The 16,914-nt window shown below is 44.5% G+C and overlaps 2 protein-coding genes across 2 annotated transcripts; both read right to left on the bottom strand.

Moving 5' to 3' along the window:
- Positions 1 to 593: 593 nt before the first annotated feature.
- Positions 594 to 11,167, bottom strand: crfb1 (cytokine receptor family member b1). The gene is made up of 8 exons (XM_069680750.1): positions 11,068 to 11,167; positions 10,172 to 10,278; positions 9,925 to 10,045; positions 6,147 to 6,307; positions 4,562 to 4,713; positions 4,045 to 4,201; positions 2,615 to 2,700; positions 594 to 1,223 (listed from the first exon to the last, which is right to left on the bottom strand). The coding sequence occupies exons 2-8, from the start codon at positions 10,266 to 10,268 to the stop codon at positions 594 to 596; spliced, it is 1,404 nt and encodes a 467-aa protein (XP_069536851.1). The 5' UTR covers positions 10,269 to 10,278; positions 11,068 to 11,167.
- Positions 11,168 to 14,825: 3,658 nt separating this feature from the next.
- LOC138608262 (exosomal polycystin-1-interacting protein-like) lies at positions 14,826 to 16,465 on the bottom strand. The gene has a single exon (XM_069680801.1). The coding sequence runs from the start codon at positions 16,463 to 16,465 to the stop codon at positions 15,737 to 15,739; it is 729 nt and encodes a 242-aa protein (XP_069536902.1). The 3' UTR covers positions 14,826 to 15,736.
- Positions 16,466 to 16,914: the final 449 nt, after the last annotated feature.

Raw genomic sequence — 16,914 nt, forward strand, 5'->3', positions numbered from 1 at the left:
TGGCGTCCAACATTGAATTTAAGGTAAACCTAAACTCTGTTATTTAGTGATGAACTTATTGTTTCTAGGAGCCGAAGATGAGTGCCCTCGCTCTCCTTCAGCTTTAACACCGATGTCTGTAATAACAATGCAAAACTTTGAGTTATGGATTATTGTTACATAATTTGATATTAATTGGTTATTAATTATTAGTCCTTTGAGCCGCTACATATTTAAAGATGGACAACGCGTCTCCGTCTGCTCCCATTGTACGAAACTGATGCCAAAATAGCCCGTGATAGGCGCTGCCATCTTGTGATGGTGACGTCATTTGGAGCCAGAGTCTGTAGAGATCGGTAGGTGGAGCGGCCGTAGCCACTTCCGCTAACCAAAACACACACTTAACTTCCCAAAAAACAGCAAGGATCCCGCACGGCGGCGGTTGGCTTCACTTTCAGGGAGCTGTCATGTCGGCCATCTTTTTATACAGTCTGTGGGTTTAACATTCACATGCTCATGTGTGCTTTTCTTTAAAATACAAAAATAAACCAAAGAACAAATAAAATCGACATCTTTAACTTCACTTCAACAAAGAGGAATGCAACATCAGAGCCTCACGAGTGTCTCATATACCCAGAGAACTGCTGCTCCTCCTCCTCCTCCTCCTCCTCCTCCTCTTCCTCACAGAAGGTGTGAGTGTATGCCTCAGTCAGGTGAGTGACAGCTGTGTGCGGGTTCTGCCCCTCCCCCCCCTCATCCTCATCCTCCCCCTCCTCCTCCTCCTCTCCTGTCACATGACCGGGCAGGGCAGCGAGTGTGATTGTCAACAGGTTGATGTTACCTGAGCTGTCACACACCTCCATCTCCTCCTCCTCTCCTGTCACATGACCCTGTCGTCCAGTTTGACCCTCCTCTGGTCGGACAGAAACCTCCACCAATTCTTCATCTTCATCCTGATTGAGCCCCCCCTGTGTGACCCCCCCCTTACAGACTGTGTCCGCTGTGAAATTCCCAGAATCCCCTGTGGCAGATTGACAGCAGGATCTGTCTCCTGAGAGAAGCTCTGCTCCTCTGTTCATGTACTCTTTCTCCTCCTCCTCCTCCTCCTCCTCCTCCTCCTCCCCCCCGTGTGCAGGCTGTGGTTCCGGTGGGTTGTAGAGTCTTAGGTGTTTTTCTGAGCTGATGGAGATGTGGTCTGGGGCGGTGGTCTGTGGGGTCAGGGTGTATCCTTGGCCCAGAGCCGCCTGCAGAGGAAGAGGAGGAAGAGGACAGTGACTCAATAATACACAGATCACATGATGCTGCTGGAAGTAATGTGAGGCAAAGAGAGTTCAGAGGGAAACTTTGGAGCTAAAACCTGGACCAGATCTCATTGAAATATGTAAGTATCTAAGTGTCACAGGTTCAACAGGAAGTTAATTTGTTCTGACCTTTGTGTTTTAAATAGTTCAGGTCCAGCACAATATTTGAGAACACACAATAACACAAACAAACTAACCTAGAGTTACTGTTAGCAGGGGCGGATCCAGACTTCTTTGACTGGGGTGGCCTAACTAGGGCACTGAGTTATGTAGGGGTGGCATGCAGTATGTCTGCACACAAACATACACACGAATGAATAGCATTTATTTACCCTTTCTATCTCCACTAATCATATCTACTTTGACTAATAACATTAAAGTATCTAAAAGATGATGAAGGTAGTTTTGAGTGGCAACATATACATCCTGTAAGCTTAATTCTTTAAGGACTCAAAAAGATGATGTAGGTCCAGAGTAACAATTCAAAGTACTAACAAAAGAAAATGTGACTCACTGAAATGCAAAGAACGCTACGAGCAGCCTGTTGCAACACAGCCCAAATAGTTGATTTGGGCCCAGGCCACTCCTGGCCACCCCTCTGGATCCCCCCCTGACTGTTAGACCAGCAGCTCCTGTGTCCTGTGAGCTTAAATCACTGTTTTTATTAATGGAGTCTGGTGTGTTTGCAGAGAGCGATGTAACGTCTGTTTGTGGTTAAATCATCTTCCTCTGTAACAAAAAGGTCTATCTCTGTAGGGATCCTTTCTGTAATGGTTTTTTCTGTAAGATTATTTTTTGGGCTTTTTGCCTTTAATTGATAGGACAGCTGAAGATAGACAGACAGGAAATGTTGAGAGGAGAGAGTGGGGGATGACATGCACCAAATGATCGGCAGACTGGGAGTCGAGCCTGCGATTAGTGCGACAAGGACTGTAGCCTCTGTTTATGGGGCGCCTGCTCTACCAACTGAGCTAAACCAGCGCCCCCTTTTCTGTAATGTTGTCACACACTTAGAACAACAATCTGAGCCTGTCAACTTTTAGTGGATGCACTTTGATCCATCAAGGATTATGTTGCAGCCATTACAGCCTGTTTCACTGCTGCAGGATGAACACATCTACTGGAACACTAACATTTTGTACTTGCAGGGGCGAATAAACAACCCGTGAGTGGGCGCCTTTTAGGTCAGCTTAGTTTAGCACAAAGACTGGAAATGGGGGGGAAACAGCTCGCCTGCATCTGTCCGACGGTAACTGAGAGACTTCTAGAGAAATGTATGAAATCAGCACAAAGAGCAGGAAGTAAACAGATTCATGTTTATACACGTTTTTTACCAACAGAGCTTGCGGCAGGTTGTCCTTCAGTTTGCAGATGAATCCAGTGTAGAAGAGACAAAACAGGAAGCTCATCAGGACACTGACTGCAAAGATCAGGAGAACAGCAGCTACAGCTAGAAACACAGGGACTGACACACACACACACACACACACACACACACACACACACACACACCATAGACTGTATATAAAGATGGCCGACATGACAGCTCCCTAAAACCTCTCTGTCGCCCCCTGCTGACTGGCTGCAGTATAGCTCATAAAGCCTGCCTCCTCCATGTTAACAGATGGGACATGAGTCAAAATATAAAATCAAAATACACGTCAAATACATTTTTCTCAAACATGGTTTCTGTCACTATAGTTAGTTCTTATCATGCTGATTTATGTCCAAGTGTTCATTTATCTGACAGGTTTATTTTTAATTAGTTATTTGATGCTATAAGAAGGGGGTGTGGCCTCATGATTGACAGCTCTGTGGACAAATGGGGCTCCTGCAGCGTTCTGTTCCCGAGTAGCAGAGTAGAGGAGGAACGGCGAGAGGAGACGTAACTAACACTAACACTACAGTCATTGAACTTTCCATCAGCATGAATATAAGTGGCTACAGCGACTCCACCCGCCGATCCCTACTGCACAGCTCTGGCTTCATGTGACGTCACCATCGCAAGATGGCAGCGCCTATCACAGGGATGGAGACGTTTGTTCATCTATACAGTCATTGACACACACACACGCAGTTTGTAAGTGCCAAAGACTGTATTTATGAAGTCCCTTAAACCTGCATTCTCTCTAATGTCCAGCAGGGGGAGACTCCTTTGGTTGTAAAAGCAGTGTGAAGGGAGGGTTTAGGGTGGGGCTACCTGTGAGTGACGGAATTCAGCATTCTATAATCAGTCGAAAATGTATATATTTAGTTCATACATTTTGTTTAAAGATTTTAGCTAGCCAAAATTAGCATCTTATCAATATCACCTCTAATTATGGATGCACCCAGCTAACCAAGCTAGCATTAGCATTGGCTGATATTTTAGCATTTGCTGACCTCTCGCTCCTGTGCAGCTCCACCCTCTCATCCATATATGGTCACTTCTAGCTCCAAAGAACCAGATGATGACCAAAAGACCATAGGAAGTTAAAACATTTCCCATGGTACCCCAAAGAACCACAACCTCCAGTTCAGGGAACTACTTTGCTTGTATCTAAAAGGTTCCCCAGCCTGTTGTGAAGATGATGATGAACTAACTGACGGATGGAAAAGCGGTTATTCATTACTGCACTAAGCAACTACTATGCCAAAACTCAACCCTGGTTCTTTCAAAGGTTCCTGGGAAAGTTCCTGCGATGGCAGCTCTATGTTCCACAGAGAGCTACAGGAGCCCCTTAATGCTCCTCACAGCTTGTTACTAAATACACATCGAGCTCACCTCTGCTGGGCTGCAGCACGCTGGTGAAGGTGCAGCTCCAGGCGGACGGCTCTGTGTGTTTGTTGATTCGTATGTGTGTCTCCACCTGAACACAGTACTCCACCCACTTCTCCAGGTTGGTGAGTTTAAAAGTCTTGTTGTTGGTTTCATAAACATTCTGCAGGTAAAATATGGAGAAACAATGTGACAAAAGTTATTTCTATAAAAACCACAGCACTCAGTGCTTTACAGATGCTTCATCCCTTTGTTCTCCCTGAGCATCATTCTTTCATCTATGATATGATCCAGTGTTTCCTCTACTTATATTTATTGGCAGCGGCCCACAACCACAAAATTATTGCTGCCGCTGCTTCAGATATTTATAAAATGTCCTGAAGTTTCAATGAAACGACTCTGCGGAGATGTCCGCTCCAAATGAACGGTTGTTCGCCCGCTCTCCTCATTGAGGAAGAGCACTGAAACCTGTTGTAAACCTGGCCCATGTAAATCCCACAGATTAACCTGTTGTTCTTCCCACCTCTGCTCCGCCCCGTTTCTTCCACAGCACTCTGAATGTGGGGTCGAAGAAGCTCTGGATGTCCGGCCATGTGTCGGGCTGCGGCAGGGAAATGTTCACTCTGATGCAGTTTCCACATCCAGACAGCGACAGCTGAGCCGCACTGACTTTAGCTGCACACAACAACGACACATTTAATATTAAATTAGCTTCATGAGATGTCGACGGATGTCACGGTGTGAATCTGAACCTGGACTTTACACTGTTTCCATGTCACATTTACAGTTACATACATGTGTTCATTCTGTGTGTACTGTGTGTAATGAAGGTGTAGTTTGTGTGTACGTACTGTCACGCATGGGGCTGAAGGTGTAGTTTGTGTGTACGTACTGTCACGCATGGGGCTGAAGGTGTAGTTTGTGTGTACGTACTGTCGCGCGTGGGGCTGAAGGTGTAGTTTGTGTGTACGTACTGTCGCGCGTGGGGCTGAAGGTGTAGTTTGTGTGTACGTACTGTCGCGCGTGGGGCTGAAGGTGTAGTTTGTGTGTACGTACTGTCGCGCGTGGGGCTGAAGGTGTAGTTTGTGTACGTAGTGTCGCGGGTGGGGCTGAAGGTGTAGTTTGTGTGTACGTAGTGTCGCGCGTGGGGCTGAAGGTGTAGTTTGTGTACGTACTGTCGCGCGTGGGGCTGAAGGTGTAGTTTGTGTACGTACTGTCGCGCGTGGGGCTGAAGGTGTAGTTTGTGTGTACGTACTGTCGCGCGTGGGGCTGAAGGTGTAGTTTGTGTGTACGTACTGTCGCGCGTGGGGCTGAAGGTGTAGTTTGTGTGTACGTACTGTCGCGCGTGGGGCTGAAGGTGTAGTTTGTGTGTACGTACTGTCGCGCGTAGGGCTGAAGGTGTAGTTTGTGTGTACGTACTGTCGCGCGTGGGGCTGAAGGTGTAGTTTGTGTGTACGTACTGTCGCGCGTGGGGCTGAAGGTGTAGTTTGTGTGTACGTACTGTCGCGCGTGGGGCTGAAGGTGTAGTTTGTGTGTACGTACTGTCGCGCGTGGGGCTGAAGGTGTAGTTTGTGTGTACGTACTGTCGCGCGTGGGGCTGAAGGTGTAGTTTGTGTACGTAGTGTCGCGGGTGGGGCTGAAGGTGTAGTTTGTGTGTACGTAGTGTCGCGCGTGGGGCTGAAGGTGTAGTTTGTGTGTACGTAGTGTCGCGCGTGGGGCTGAAGGTGTAGTTTGTGTGTACGTACTGTCGCGCGTGGGGCTGAAGGTGTAGTTTGTGTACGTAGTGTCGCGGGTGGGGCTGAAGGTGTAGTTTGTGTGTACGTAGTGTCGCGCGTGGGGCTGAAGGTGTAGTTTGTGTACGTACTGTCGCGCGTGGGGCTGAAGGTGTAGTTTGTGTACGTACTGTCGCGCGTGGGGCTGAAGGTGTAGTTTGTGTGTACGTACTGTCGCGCGTGGGGCTGAAGGTGTAGTTTGTGTGTACGTACTGTCGCGCGTGGGGCTGAAGGTGTAGTTTGTGTGTACGTACTGTCGCGCGTGGGGCTGAAGGTGTAGTTTGTGTGTACGTACTGTCGCGCGTGGGGCTGAAGGTGTAGTTTGTGTGTACGTACTGTCGCGCATGGGGCTGAAGGTGTAGTTTCTGGACTTGCTGGAGGAGGTGTAGTTGTAGGTCGCCTGCACAGCGAGGTTGTAGGTCATAATGCGTGTCAGCTCCACCTTCAGGAACGTGTTTGTTGTGTTTCCGAGAAGTTTCCATTTCTTCCAGTTCACACTGCACACACACAAACACACTCATTGTACGAAATTGATGCCAAAATAGCCCCGTGATAGGCGCTGCCATCTTGCGATGGTGACATCATATGAAGCCAGACAGTGTGGGTGTAAATAAACATATATTTATAAACCTATAAATATATAACTTTATGAACATATAAATATATACATTTGTAAACATAAGTATATTAACATACATTTATAAACACATAACTATTTAAATATATAAATATATAAACATATATGGGGTGACGCGAGCTAATTCAGGCAGACAACTCGAGCTGCACTGATCTAATCATTGATATACGTCTCTTCCACATCACCTGACATCACCTTGGCTATTTAAGCTGCAAGATTTCCCGTCTCTCCCTCTGCTCTGTCATTGCCATCGCTGCCCTGTACCAGTACTGCGCTCTTACTGTCAGCCCCACCACCACCCCAGCATCCACCTGCATGCTCCGAATAGGGGGTTTAAGATATTATCTCATCACTCCTCAATCTCTGCATGTAAAATAAATCAGCGAGGAGTGATGAGGTCGGAGCCTAGACGCCAAACAAGCTGTGTTCTGCTGCAATAAACATTTCATACTATAACAACCTGAGTTCTCTGACTGAAATACATTTGTAAACATAAGTATATAAACATATACATTTATAAACATACATTTATGAACATATAACTATATAAACATATATATATAACACTGTCTCCTCTGTGATCCGTTTGCTGATGGCATTTACGGTCTAGCATAATGACAGAAGTTTGAGATGGAGTTTTCACCTGAAGTCAAACAGCTGTTACTAATTAACCATCACCACGGCAACAGTTGAGCTCAGTTGACACACATATACAAACAAATACACACACACGACAGACACTTTCTCAAGCTTCTTTCAAGGCCTGTCTAACATTGTGAACTCCCCCATCATCCTGATCACCTTGTCAGTCATCTTCATCACCTCCTCCATCCTCGTCATCATTTCATCCTTCAACTGCTTCTTTACACGTTAAACACGTCCATTCAGTTTAACCTCAGCTCTTCAACATATTGAATTACACGACATCTGTCGTTCAACACAAGCACCTCTACCTCTTAGATACATTACTTATATTCATTCAGCTTTCAAGCACAGCATTAGCAGCTTTTCAGCATACAGCATGCACACCACAGTTAGTGCTGGAATTGCATTTTCTACTTATGATGATCATGATTATTATTATTATTATCAAGATTATTCTTATCAATATTATTATTTAATAATTGTTTTGGCCTTTATAATTTTTTATTTTGTGCTCTTGATTTTGTTCTTAAAAAGTACTTTAAATTATTTTTCTTTTAATTCTGTCTATACAAATGAAATCCCAGTCCAGTCTGTGGTGGCCAGTGCTCTCCTCTACGCTGTGATGTGTTGGGGAGGAAGCAGCAAGAAGAGGGACGCTGCGTGGAAGGACAGACTGGTGGGGAGGGCTGGCTCTGTAGTGGGCACAGAGCTGGACTCCCTGAGTCCTGTGGGAGGTAATTTTTCTTGTTCAAGTTAACTTTAGCTGCACCAGCGCGCAATCAGCTCCACGCTGAATACACAGAGACAGTTTTTTAGTAACTTGAACACATCGCTGCACCGCGTCTCGTCACCTGCAGAAGGACCGACACAGACAGTCGACTCCGGCTGTTTTTTCTCTTCACCTGCACGGACAATCTTCCCGAATCCGTCCACAGATCCACCTTTGTTCGCGCTGAGGATCACGCCGAGGATCACGCCGAGGATCATGCCAAGGAGCTACACACACATATACACACTCACACACACACGTGTGCTTCTGCTTTGTGCTCTGTAAATAACTGCTCTTAGTTTCGGTTTGATAGTAATCTGTTTGATTAAGTGACATTGATTTTGATCGGTGCTGCTCGTTTAATAAATTCTGTGTATAATTTAAAGAGAAGTTGTTTGTGATTACTTGTCTTTACATTGTGATTATGGCTGGTTGTGAAGGTCACTGCTCAGATTCATACCTTCCCTTTTTCACTCTTAAAGGATAACTTTGGGATTTTTCAACCTAGACCCTATTTTCCCATGTGATGACTGTTGTTGTCTGTAACCAAGTCTCGCTCGCGGAGAAGTCTCGCGAGACCAAAGTTGTTGCAGGAAGAAGGAGAGAGGAGTGAGAGAAGACGAAGAGGGAGAAGTGCCGTTTGTTGTGTTGGAGAACAGAAAGCGTTGCTCAGTGCTATCTAAAAGATTGTCATGGCTGAAGATTTATCTGATTTCTACGATTCACTCCTCTCTCCTTCTTCCTGCAACAACTACGGTCTCGCGCGAGATTTCAGCACGAGACTTCTCTGTGAGCGAGACTTGGTTACAGACAACAACAGAGAGCATAAGGTAAAGTAGCATGGCTGCCACAGTGTTGTCAGACACTTATTATAACGATCTGAGCCTGTCAGGAGCAAAAACAAGCGCTTGTAGTGGCTGTCTATTGGCGTCTGCGCGCTGCCCCGTTTAGTTACATTGTATTTCATGTGGCGGCTGCTGGCCGGTGCTCCCTCCCTGAACACTGGATCCATTTCAATGATTGTTGTCTCCACTCGTCACTTACACACAAACACATGGGAAATAGGGTCTAAGTTGAAAAATCCCGAAGTCGTCCTTTAATTTAAAATATTAATTATTTAATAACATTATTGCTATTTTATGTGTAATATTGAAACTTTTTCTTCCTTTCGGTTATTTTCCCCTGATCCCAGGCTGATGCCCCGTAATTAGTCATTCCGACAGATATTCTTTTATGCATATTAATTATCATAATTATTATCAATAATATTTTTTATTAATAACCAAATCCCAACAGTCTGTCTGCCTGTCTAAAATCATTCTTGTTCTTTCACAGCCCTGTGAGGTTTCAGTGTGTATTGACAGCAGGTGCACATTAAACGTCCACTTCCTGTTTCTGTCTGATGTAAACAACATGTGAAGTGAAGCTCTGACACTCGGCAGCAGACCGAGTTCTCTGAAAGTAGAGGCGCTGCGGGCGTACCACTGCTAACCATGAACCACAGCGTCACAGGTTCCAGTCCACCTGGGGAAATTTCTCTGGTCTCTGGTTTCCTGTTTCCTCTTCTATTGAAATGAGCGTGTTTTGTTATGTGGCTGCGTCAAATTAAGGGGAGGCGGAACAATCTGTCAACTCCTCGACAGCAGAGACTTGATGCTCTCTGGAAAATATGTGTGAACATATCATCATCAGTGTAAATGAGCCGGCATCCCTACGAGTATGTGCAGACAGACAATAAACTTATATTTACTTATCTGTTCAGCTGCATGTAATGTTTAATAATTATTAATATTGTTAATATTTGTGTTTTATCTGAAGAGCTGGGAGCTCTTCACTCACTGTTTTATGTTCACGATGTACAATCACAACAGTAGTAAAGTAGTAAAGTAAATGCTGCTTCTGTGTAATCCCTGTGATCCTGAATGCAGACAAACTGAAGAAAGAATATTTGTTATCCATCGAGTTTCAGTCACTTCTCATAAAGCTGAGAAAAAAAATACCCAGCAGGGTGTATGTGACAGGAAGTTACATCAGAGAATAAGATGGAGGACAGGGGGGATTACCTTCCATAGACCTGGTAGCTGGTCCCTGGAGGGGTCCGGGGTCCGGGATCCCAGCGGAGGAGGTGGTGGAAGTTGACAGAGTTCATGGACAGGTTGAGCGGAGCAGGAAGTGAAGAGAGCGCTGTGAGGACATGTGATCATTCAGTTACGTAAAGGACAAGGTGCAGACACACCTGACAGGTGCTCTAATGACTGCAGTGTGGGTGTGATGGCATCTCAGGTATTTTATAAACCTGGCTTTACTCACCTGAAAGCAGCGGCCAGGTGGCACACAGTACAAGAAGCAAACAGTTCATGTTTTCTGTCCGACAGCAGCAGGTGTGTCTGCCTCCACCTCCCAACATGACATCCCTACTGAGAGGGTTAAGGTGTTATTAATATTAATATTAGCCTAATGTGAAACTGATTACTAATATTACCATTAAATATACTATTAATATCATTAAAGTTAAATTAATTATAAATCATATTGGTGTTAGATCTATCCATCCATTCATTATCTATACCACTGCACCACTGTGTAGCACGTGTTAAACATATGCTAAATATTATTTCTGTCAAATAGATTATTAATATTATTAATGTTAAACTGATTATTCATGATAATTGTTACTGGTGAAAACAGTCTGGTCATCATAGGGCTGAAATACATATATATTATTGATTAATGTGCTGATAATTGATAAATCCTTGAGGTTTGATTAAATAGTTTGTTAGTTAGATAGTAGTTAATTAAACCATCAATACAAAAACTCTTTATTTGCCATCATTACCATCCATTAATTACCATATGGCTTTATACAGTTTTTAAACTTTATACTGATGTTAAATTGACCCAGTTGAATTTATGTTGTCGTTCATTACCATAGTTTTTTAATACAGGTTAATATTCGTTTATTAATAAAGTTTAATCATAGTTTATAATAAAGTTTAATAGTTTGTATTAACAGTTTGGTTCACTGTCAGATTAATAACACATTCAGGGTACAGTGAGGTAACGTTACACCTGATTCCGACTGTTTCACTCAAGTACTGTTAGCATAAAGTACTGTTAGCATAAAGTACTGTTAGCATAAAGTGTAAGTTAGCATAAAGCGGTGTTAGCTCACAGCGAAAACATGATGCTAATGTCCAGTAACTCACCGTCTCTCTCTCTCCGCTGTGACCGAGGAACAAGAACGAAAAACATACAGAGACGTTCACCGACCGGCTGTCAACACACTCATACACACACAGACACGCACACACGGACTGACTGTAATATAACCACTGTCGACACTGTGGGTCGTTCACGTCACATCGACACTTTCTGTGTCACCTTCACAGTAAAAGTCTTACTGTTGATGTAACAACGTGACACTTAAGAGCCGAAGTGAGAGGATCTAAATTATGAATAACGTGTATCTCTGACTGAACCAAAATATCTGATTGTACTTTATCTTAATGTTGTGAAAATAAATCATAAATATTATAATGACCAGAATCAGAAATACTTTATTAAAATGTGTACAGTGTTTTTGTAATGTCTCGGTAATGAGCCTAATATTAACCAGTGTGTGCAAAGATTATTATAATAATCTTATTTGATCCTTAACTTGGTCAGCAGAATATCATCTCATAAAATATTAATGTATTATATGGTGTTGTAGCAATTTCTGTGAAGAATAAATTTAAACTTTAATTCATTAATTTGAGCTTGCTTTTGAATGTTATATTACTTTAATGATAAAATGTGTTTAATTTTGAATATAATTTTATAAACTTACCCTTTTGATCAGCTTCTACACAGGCGTAGGTTTTTGTCAGGTGGCTCTTATTATAGGCTACTGCCCTAAGGCTGCTAGATGTCAGTCAGGCCATGTCGGACGGGTAGGACTGTGGCTCAAAACTAATAATTAATTACTAACATGAAAACTAACATTAAAACTTACATTAATACAAACAACATTAAAACTAATATTAATACTAACATTAAAACTAATATTAATACTAACAACATTAATACTAACATTAAAACTAACATTAGTACTAACAACATTAAAACTAACATTACTCTCTGTATATTTCCTCATGCGTCACTCTGTATCAGAGCAAGTTTAACACAGTTTTTCCCACAGGAATAAAGAAAGGATTTAATAACTGAATGTCTTGTTTTAAAAACTCCTCATTTATTAATAAAATTAATTAAATCAGCACCTAGAGTGTGCATCTGTTCATCTGCTTGTGCAATCTTCTCTAATTTGAATGATGAAACTTAGATGAGTTATAATATAACGGAGGTCAATGGTCAGGAACTTGCTGGCATGAATGTGATTAAGCTGATTACTGGGCTCATTATTTGGCATCAACAGGTCATGGATAAACTTTTTATTTGATGTGTTATCAGCTTATCGATCATTTCTTGAGCATTAACAAGTTTTAAAACTGCATTTTAACCATTTTGAAATACTTTATTTCATTAGTCCCATAGAAGAATATGCTTTTATTTTGAAGACGGGGTCATTCAGTTTCCTGTGTGAGTGCGCTTTCCAAGCGTCACTCGGTGTTTTCCAGTCTGAGCAGTGTGTGTGTGTGTGTGTGTGTGTGTGTGTGTGTGTGTGTGTGTGTGTGTGTGCGTGTGTGTGTGTGTGGGTGTGCGTGCGTGTGTGTGTCAGCAGAGGGCGCTGTAGGAGCAGGTAACCGTGGCTCAGCTGTCTGCCGAGTCCTGCTGTCTTGTTACGTGAACTGTTTGTTTGGCTCCGGTCCTCACAGAGATATGAAACGTAAACACACTCTTGAAGAGTCCATAGATAGTTACAAACACTGTAAATGTGATGTTTTAATACAGAATTATTCTCTTTCCCTCACTGAACGTAACCTCTGGGCCGTGTTTGTGCTGTTGTTGCCTTTTGGAGATTTGTTCATGTAAAGATCAGACAGATGACCTGTGTGTGCGCTTTATTGGACGAACAGACCGTCCAACACGTCTCACACACTGTTTTAATACTCAGTCAAATTATATTATTATTTTATTTATATGTTAGAACTAATAAGCAGCTATCTGTGTCTGAGCTCACCTTACCTGGCTTGTTAGCTTGTTAAATAGCTTATTAATAGCTAATGAATTAGCCAGACTGTTTACCTTTGATATCTTAGCGTTTGCTAACCCCTCCCTCCTCCCCAGCTCCATCCTCTCGTCCAAATATGGTCACTTCTGGCTCCAGAAGAACAAGATGGCAAAGATGGCAGGCTTCAGAAAGGAAGTTGCCGAACCAGTGGATGAAATCCGTCTGTGATCAAACGATAATGTTAAAAATCCAGTACAGTTCTCTGTACATTATCTGTGGTGGGAATATTACACTGTATGCAGGTTGAGCTCACACTTCCTGTGTCCTCCAGCTGCTCAGGTGGAGGTTTTAAAGTCTCAGCTCCATCTCATGTTGGCTCAAAGGTCTGCTGGATGATTATTAAACTGAAGAAACACAAACACAAACTAGTTTTTTCAACCTTTAATGCTCTGTGGACAGAAGTAACCATCCATGTCGTCTTTACCAAATAATTATAATTACAAATTAATCAGTGGGTTATCATCTACAGCCACAACCCATCTTTACATAATCCCTTTACCTGAAGCAGAACCTAAGGTGCTGTAAGGAGAAGAAGACAAAGAAGAAGTAGAACAAGGAGGAGGAGGAGGAGGAGGAGGAGGAGAAGAAGAAGGAGGAGGAGGAGGGAGAAGAAGAAGAAGAAGGAGGAGGAGGAGGAGGAGGAGAAGAAGAAGAAGGAGAAGGATGAGGAGGAGAAGAAGAAGAAGAAGGAGAAGGAGGAGGAGGAGGAGGAGGAGAAGAAGAAGAAGGAGAAGGAGGAGAAGAAGAAGGAGGAGGAGGAGGGAGAAGAAGGAGAACAAGGAGGAGGAGGAGGAGAAGAAGAAGAAGGAGAAGGATGAGGAGGAGAAGAAGAAGAAGAAGAAGGAGGAGGAGGAGGAGGAGGAGGAGGAGGAGGAGAAGAAGAAGGAGAGATTTTCACTTCTTGTTGAAGTTGTATCTGTAGTCGTCCATCTTTTCTTTGTTTGTTCAGCCATAGTAGATTACTGTTTACTCGCAACACTTGCAGAGAGCGGAAAAGCAGCCGCTTAGCTCCGCCTACCCTCTCTGTCAGACCAACCACTGCTGGCTGATGGAAACGCGTCACTAACTGGGCGCCGCCACAGACACCCAGCCCATAATAATACTATATACTGCAGATGTAAAGGCTTTCATCAGTGGGCCATAGGCTCAGTCACCGTGTGTTACCTCATTCAGAGAGAGAGAGAGACATGAAAATCTTCCAGATTATCACTTTAAGAATCACTTTCCCTTTAACAAAGGACCTGTCCCTTTAAGAAATGACCCATGCTTCCTCACTTCCTCTTTAACCTTGATCATTCCCTCTCCTCCAGGAGACAAGGACACAAGGAGGTTTATGAGGAGCCGAGGGTAAGAAAGCACTTTTCTATTATGACTTCTTTCCAACCTCTCAGAATCATGTCGCAGCCATCTGGATAAATTCAACATGATAATGGATCCTTAACATCAGGGCTGTTTATCTTCACAGGTGGGACAGCTGGTGTCTCTGACACCTGAGTTACCTGTGTGCATGTGTTCAGCTGCAGGCTGAGCAGAGTACACAGGAACAGAGTCAGAGCGTGTTTACAACACATGCAGCATGTTTCACACATGCACTCTCACTGAGGGGAGGATAAATGCAAACACACGCACACACACATACACACACACGTGCACACACAGCAGGGCTGGATGAAGCGTTGGCTCTGCTCTGTGTGAGCAGCTTTAACAGTGTCTGTGAGGACGTTCAGCTGCAGGCGGAGACAGAAACTCAGAGGGAAACTTGTTTTTGTCCTCTGATTTTTAACACGACCACAAACAAAAACACAAACCTTCAGAACGTCAGCAGGTTCTGACACACGGACAAACATGGTAAAAGTAGGAATCTGTGTTCAGCTTCCCCTGATTCTGATTCTCCCCAGAGAGAGCTCTGTCGGCCTGCTCCAGACAGGATTCTAACCCTGCTCTCTGGGCCCCGTGGCGTCCATTTTAACCTGTTTCACAAGAGCTGTTTTTATGAGGCCATCTGCAGTGAATCAGGCTGAGATCTGCAGCTGAAAAACAGTTTATTGTTTGTTCTCTTTGACAGTCTTCTTTTGACAGTGTCTGTAAAGCAGAACAACATCCAGCTCTTACACAGACTCTGATCTCACTCTGGAAACACTAACCTGAAGGTCTGAAGTCCTAAACTCTGATGTACGTCAGTCATTTGTGACAACTTAAAATAAAAAATAAGATGTGCATCATGCATCAAAACACCAACTGAAATAAGAAAACAGACATTGTGTTTGAGGAGTTTTAAGTTTCTACATGTAGTCTCTGCCCGGAGTCAAACAGCTCCTCCTCGAGGCACCCAGCTCACCTGGTAGAGCATGCAGCACCTGTTCAAAGGTTGAGTCATATGGCAGTGGTCCAGGTTTGATTCCTCAGCCCTGTGCTGCTGGTATCCCCTCTCTGTTCCTCTTGTTTCCTGTCTCTCATCCTGCTCTTTGGGTGTACCTGACACACCTGTCAGATCAGATGCTGCAGAGCTCACACAGAGCAGCAGCTGGACCAGGAGGGTCCCTCTCTGGAAGAAGGACCACCCAAATATCAGCTGTTTATCTGCTCAGAGGCAGACAGACAGCTGTATAAAAAGTTCATAGTCAAGTCCACACTACAAATTTTCCAGAGGTTTGTCACATATTTGCTCCTCACTCTTCTTTAGCCTTCCAATCCAACCAATGTGGTTAGTAGATAAATGTGAGGAGCAGGTTCTGTAGGCTCTCAGCAGCCAGACCTCTGGGGTCTGATGGTTCATCAGGAGCATCAGTTGGGTGGAGGGCTGTGGGGAGGTCCAGGTGGGGAAAATACTGTGAGATGCTGTGAGCTGGGGGGCCCAGTACACTGTAAGCCTTCAGAGCGGAGTGTCCGTTCAGCACCGACACATCCACAAAGGTCACATGGACGGAGGAGGAGAAGGATGAGGAGAGGGCCTCCTCTACAGCTCCTGGGGGGGCAATTGTGATCTCCTGGGTGGGGTAGGGGGCGTCAGGAGCTGCACTGTGGATCCTGAAGGTCTTCAGGCCCAGCAGAGCGAGGTACTGACCGTCCATCGGTTTCACTCCACAGAAAGACAGCCTCAGATGTGCGACGGTGCTCCTATTGAGCAGCTCCTGCAGCATCCACAGCTCCCTCACCCACACACTGAGGTGTCCACGCTCCCTGAGGCCAGCAGGGGGCAGAGCAGAGCGCTGCACTGTGTGACATATGCACACAGAGTTAGCCAGAGCCTCGCTGCAGTCCCTGACTGGGGTGGAGCAGCTGCAGTTCCTCAGGCTGCAGCCAGGGGCGCCGCTGTCGAACAACAGGGTGGTGTTTACAGGCGGAGAGGCTTCAGAGGGGGAGGCCAGGAAGATCGGCAACCAAAGTAACCACGGCAACCAGGAAGAGGACGGTATGTGTGGAGACATCTCCATGGAGATGAGACGGACTACATCTTCACCACAAGGATGGACGGAGACGAGCTGCAAGCAGAGAGGAAGAGAGTTAGCTTGTGGACACACAGGACTGAGAGCAGCACAGTCACACATTAACTCCCCCCTCTATGACTCACACACACACACACACACACACACACACACACACACACACTCTCTCTCTCTGTACCCTGCAGTAACCTGCTGCTGTTTTACAACATGTGGAGGCCAGCACACTGAATGCAGCTCTTTATTTCCAGTCAGTCACACGCACACACACACACACACACACACACACACACGCACACACACAATTGAGCCTCTCAGTGCAGAGTTTCTTCCATACTTCAGGCTGCTGTGGATCTGTAGATGGTGCTCAGCTGCTTGTTAAAGTTCCTGGTGCTCAGCTGCTTGTTAGTTCCTGTTGTTTGGTGCTCTGTGGTTGAAAG

This window comes from Semicossyphus pulcher, unplaced genomic scaffold (assembly GCF_022749685.1).
Source record: "Semicossyphus pulcher isolate SPU_LCO1_2020_fin unplaced genomic scaffold, fSemPul1.0.p SCAF_41, whole genome shotgun sequence".
Taxonomy (NCBI): Eukaryota; Metazoa; Chordata; class Actinopteri; order Labriformes; family Labridae; genus Semicossyphus; species Semicossyphus pulcher.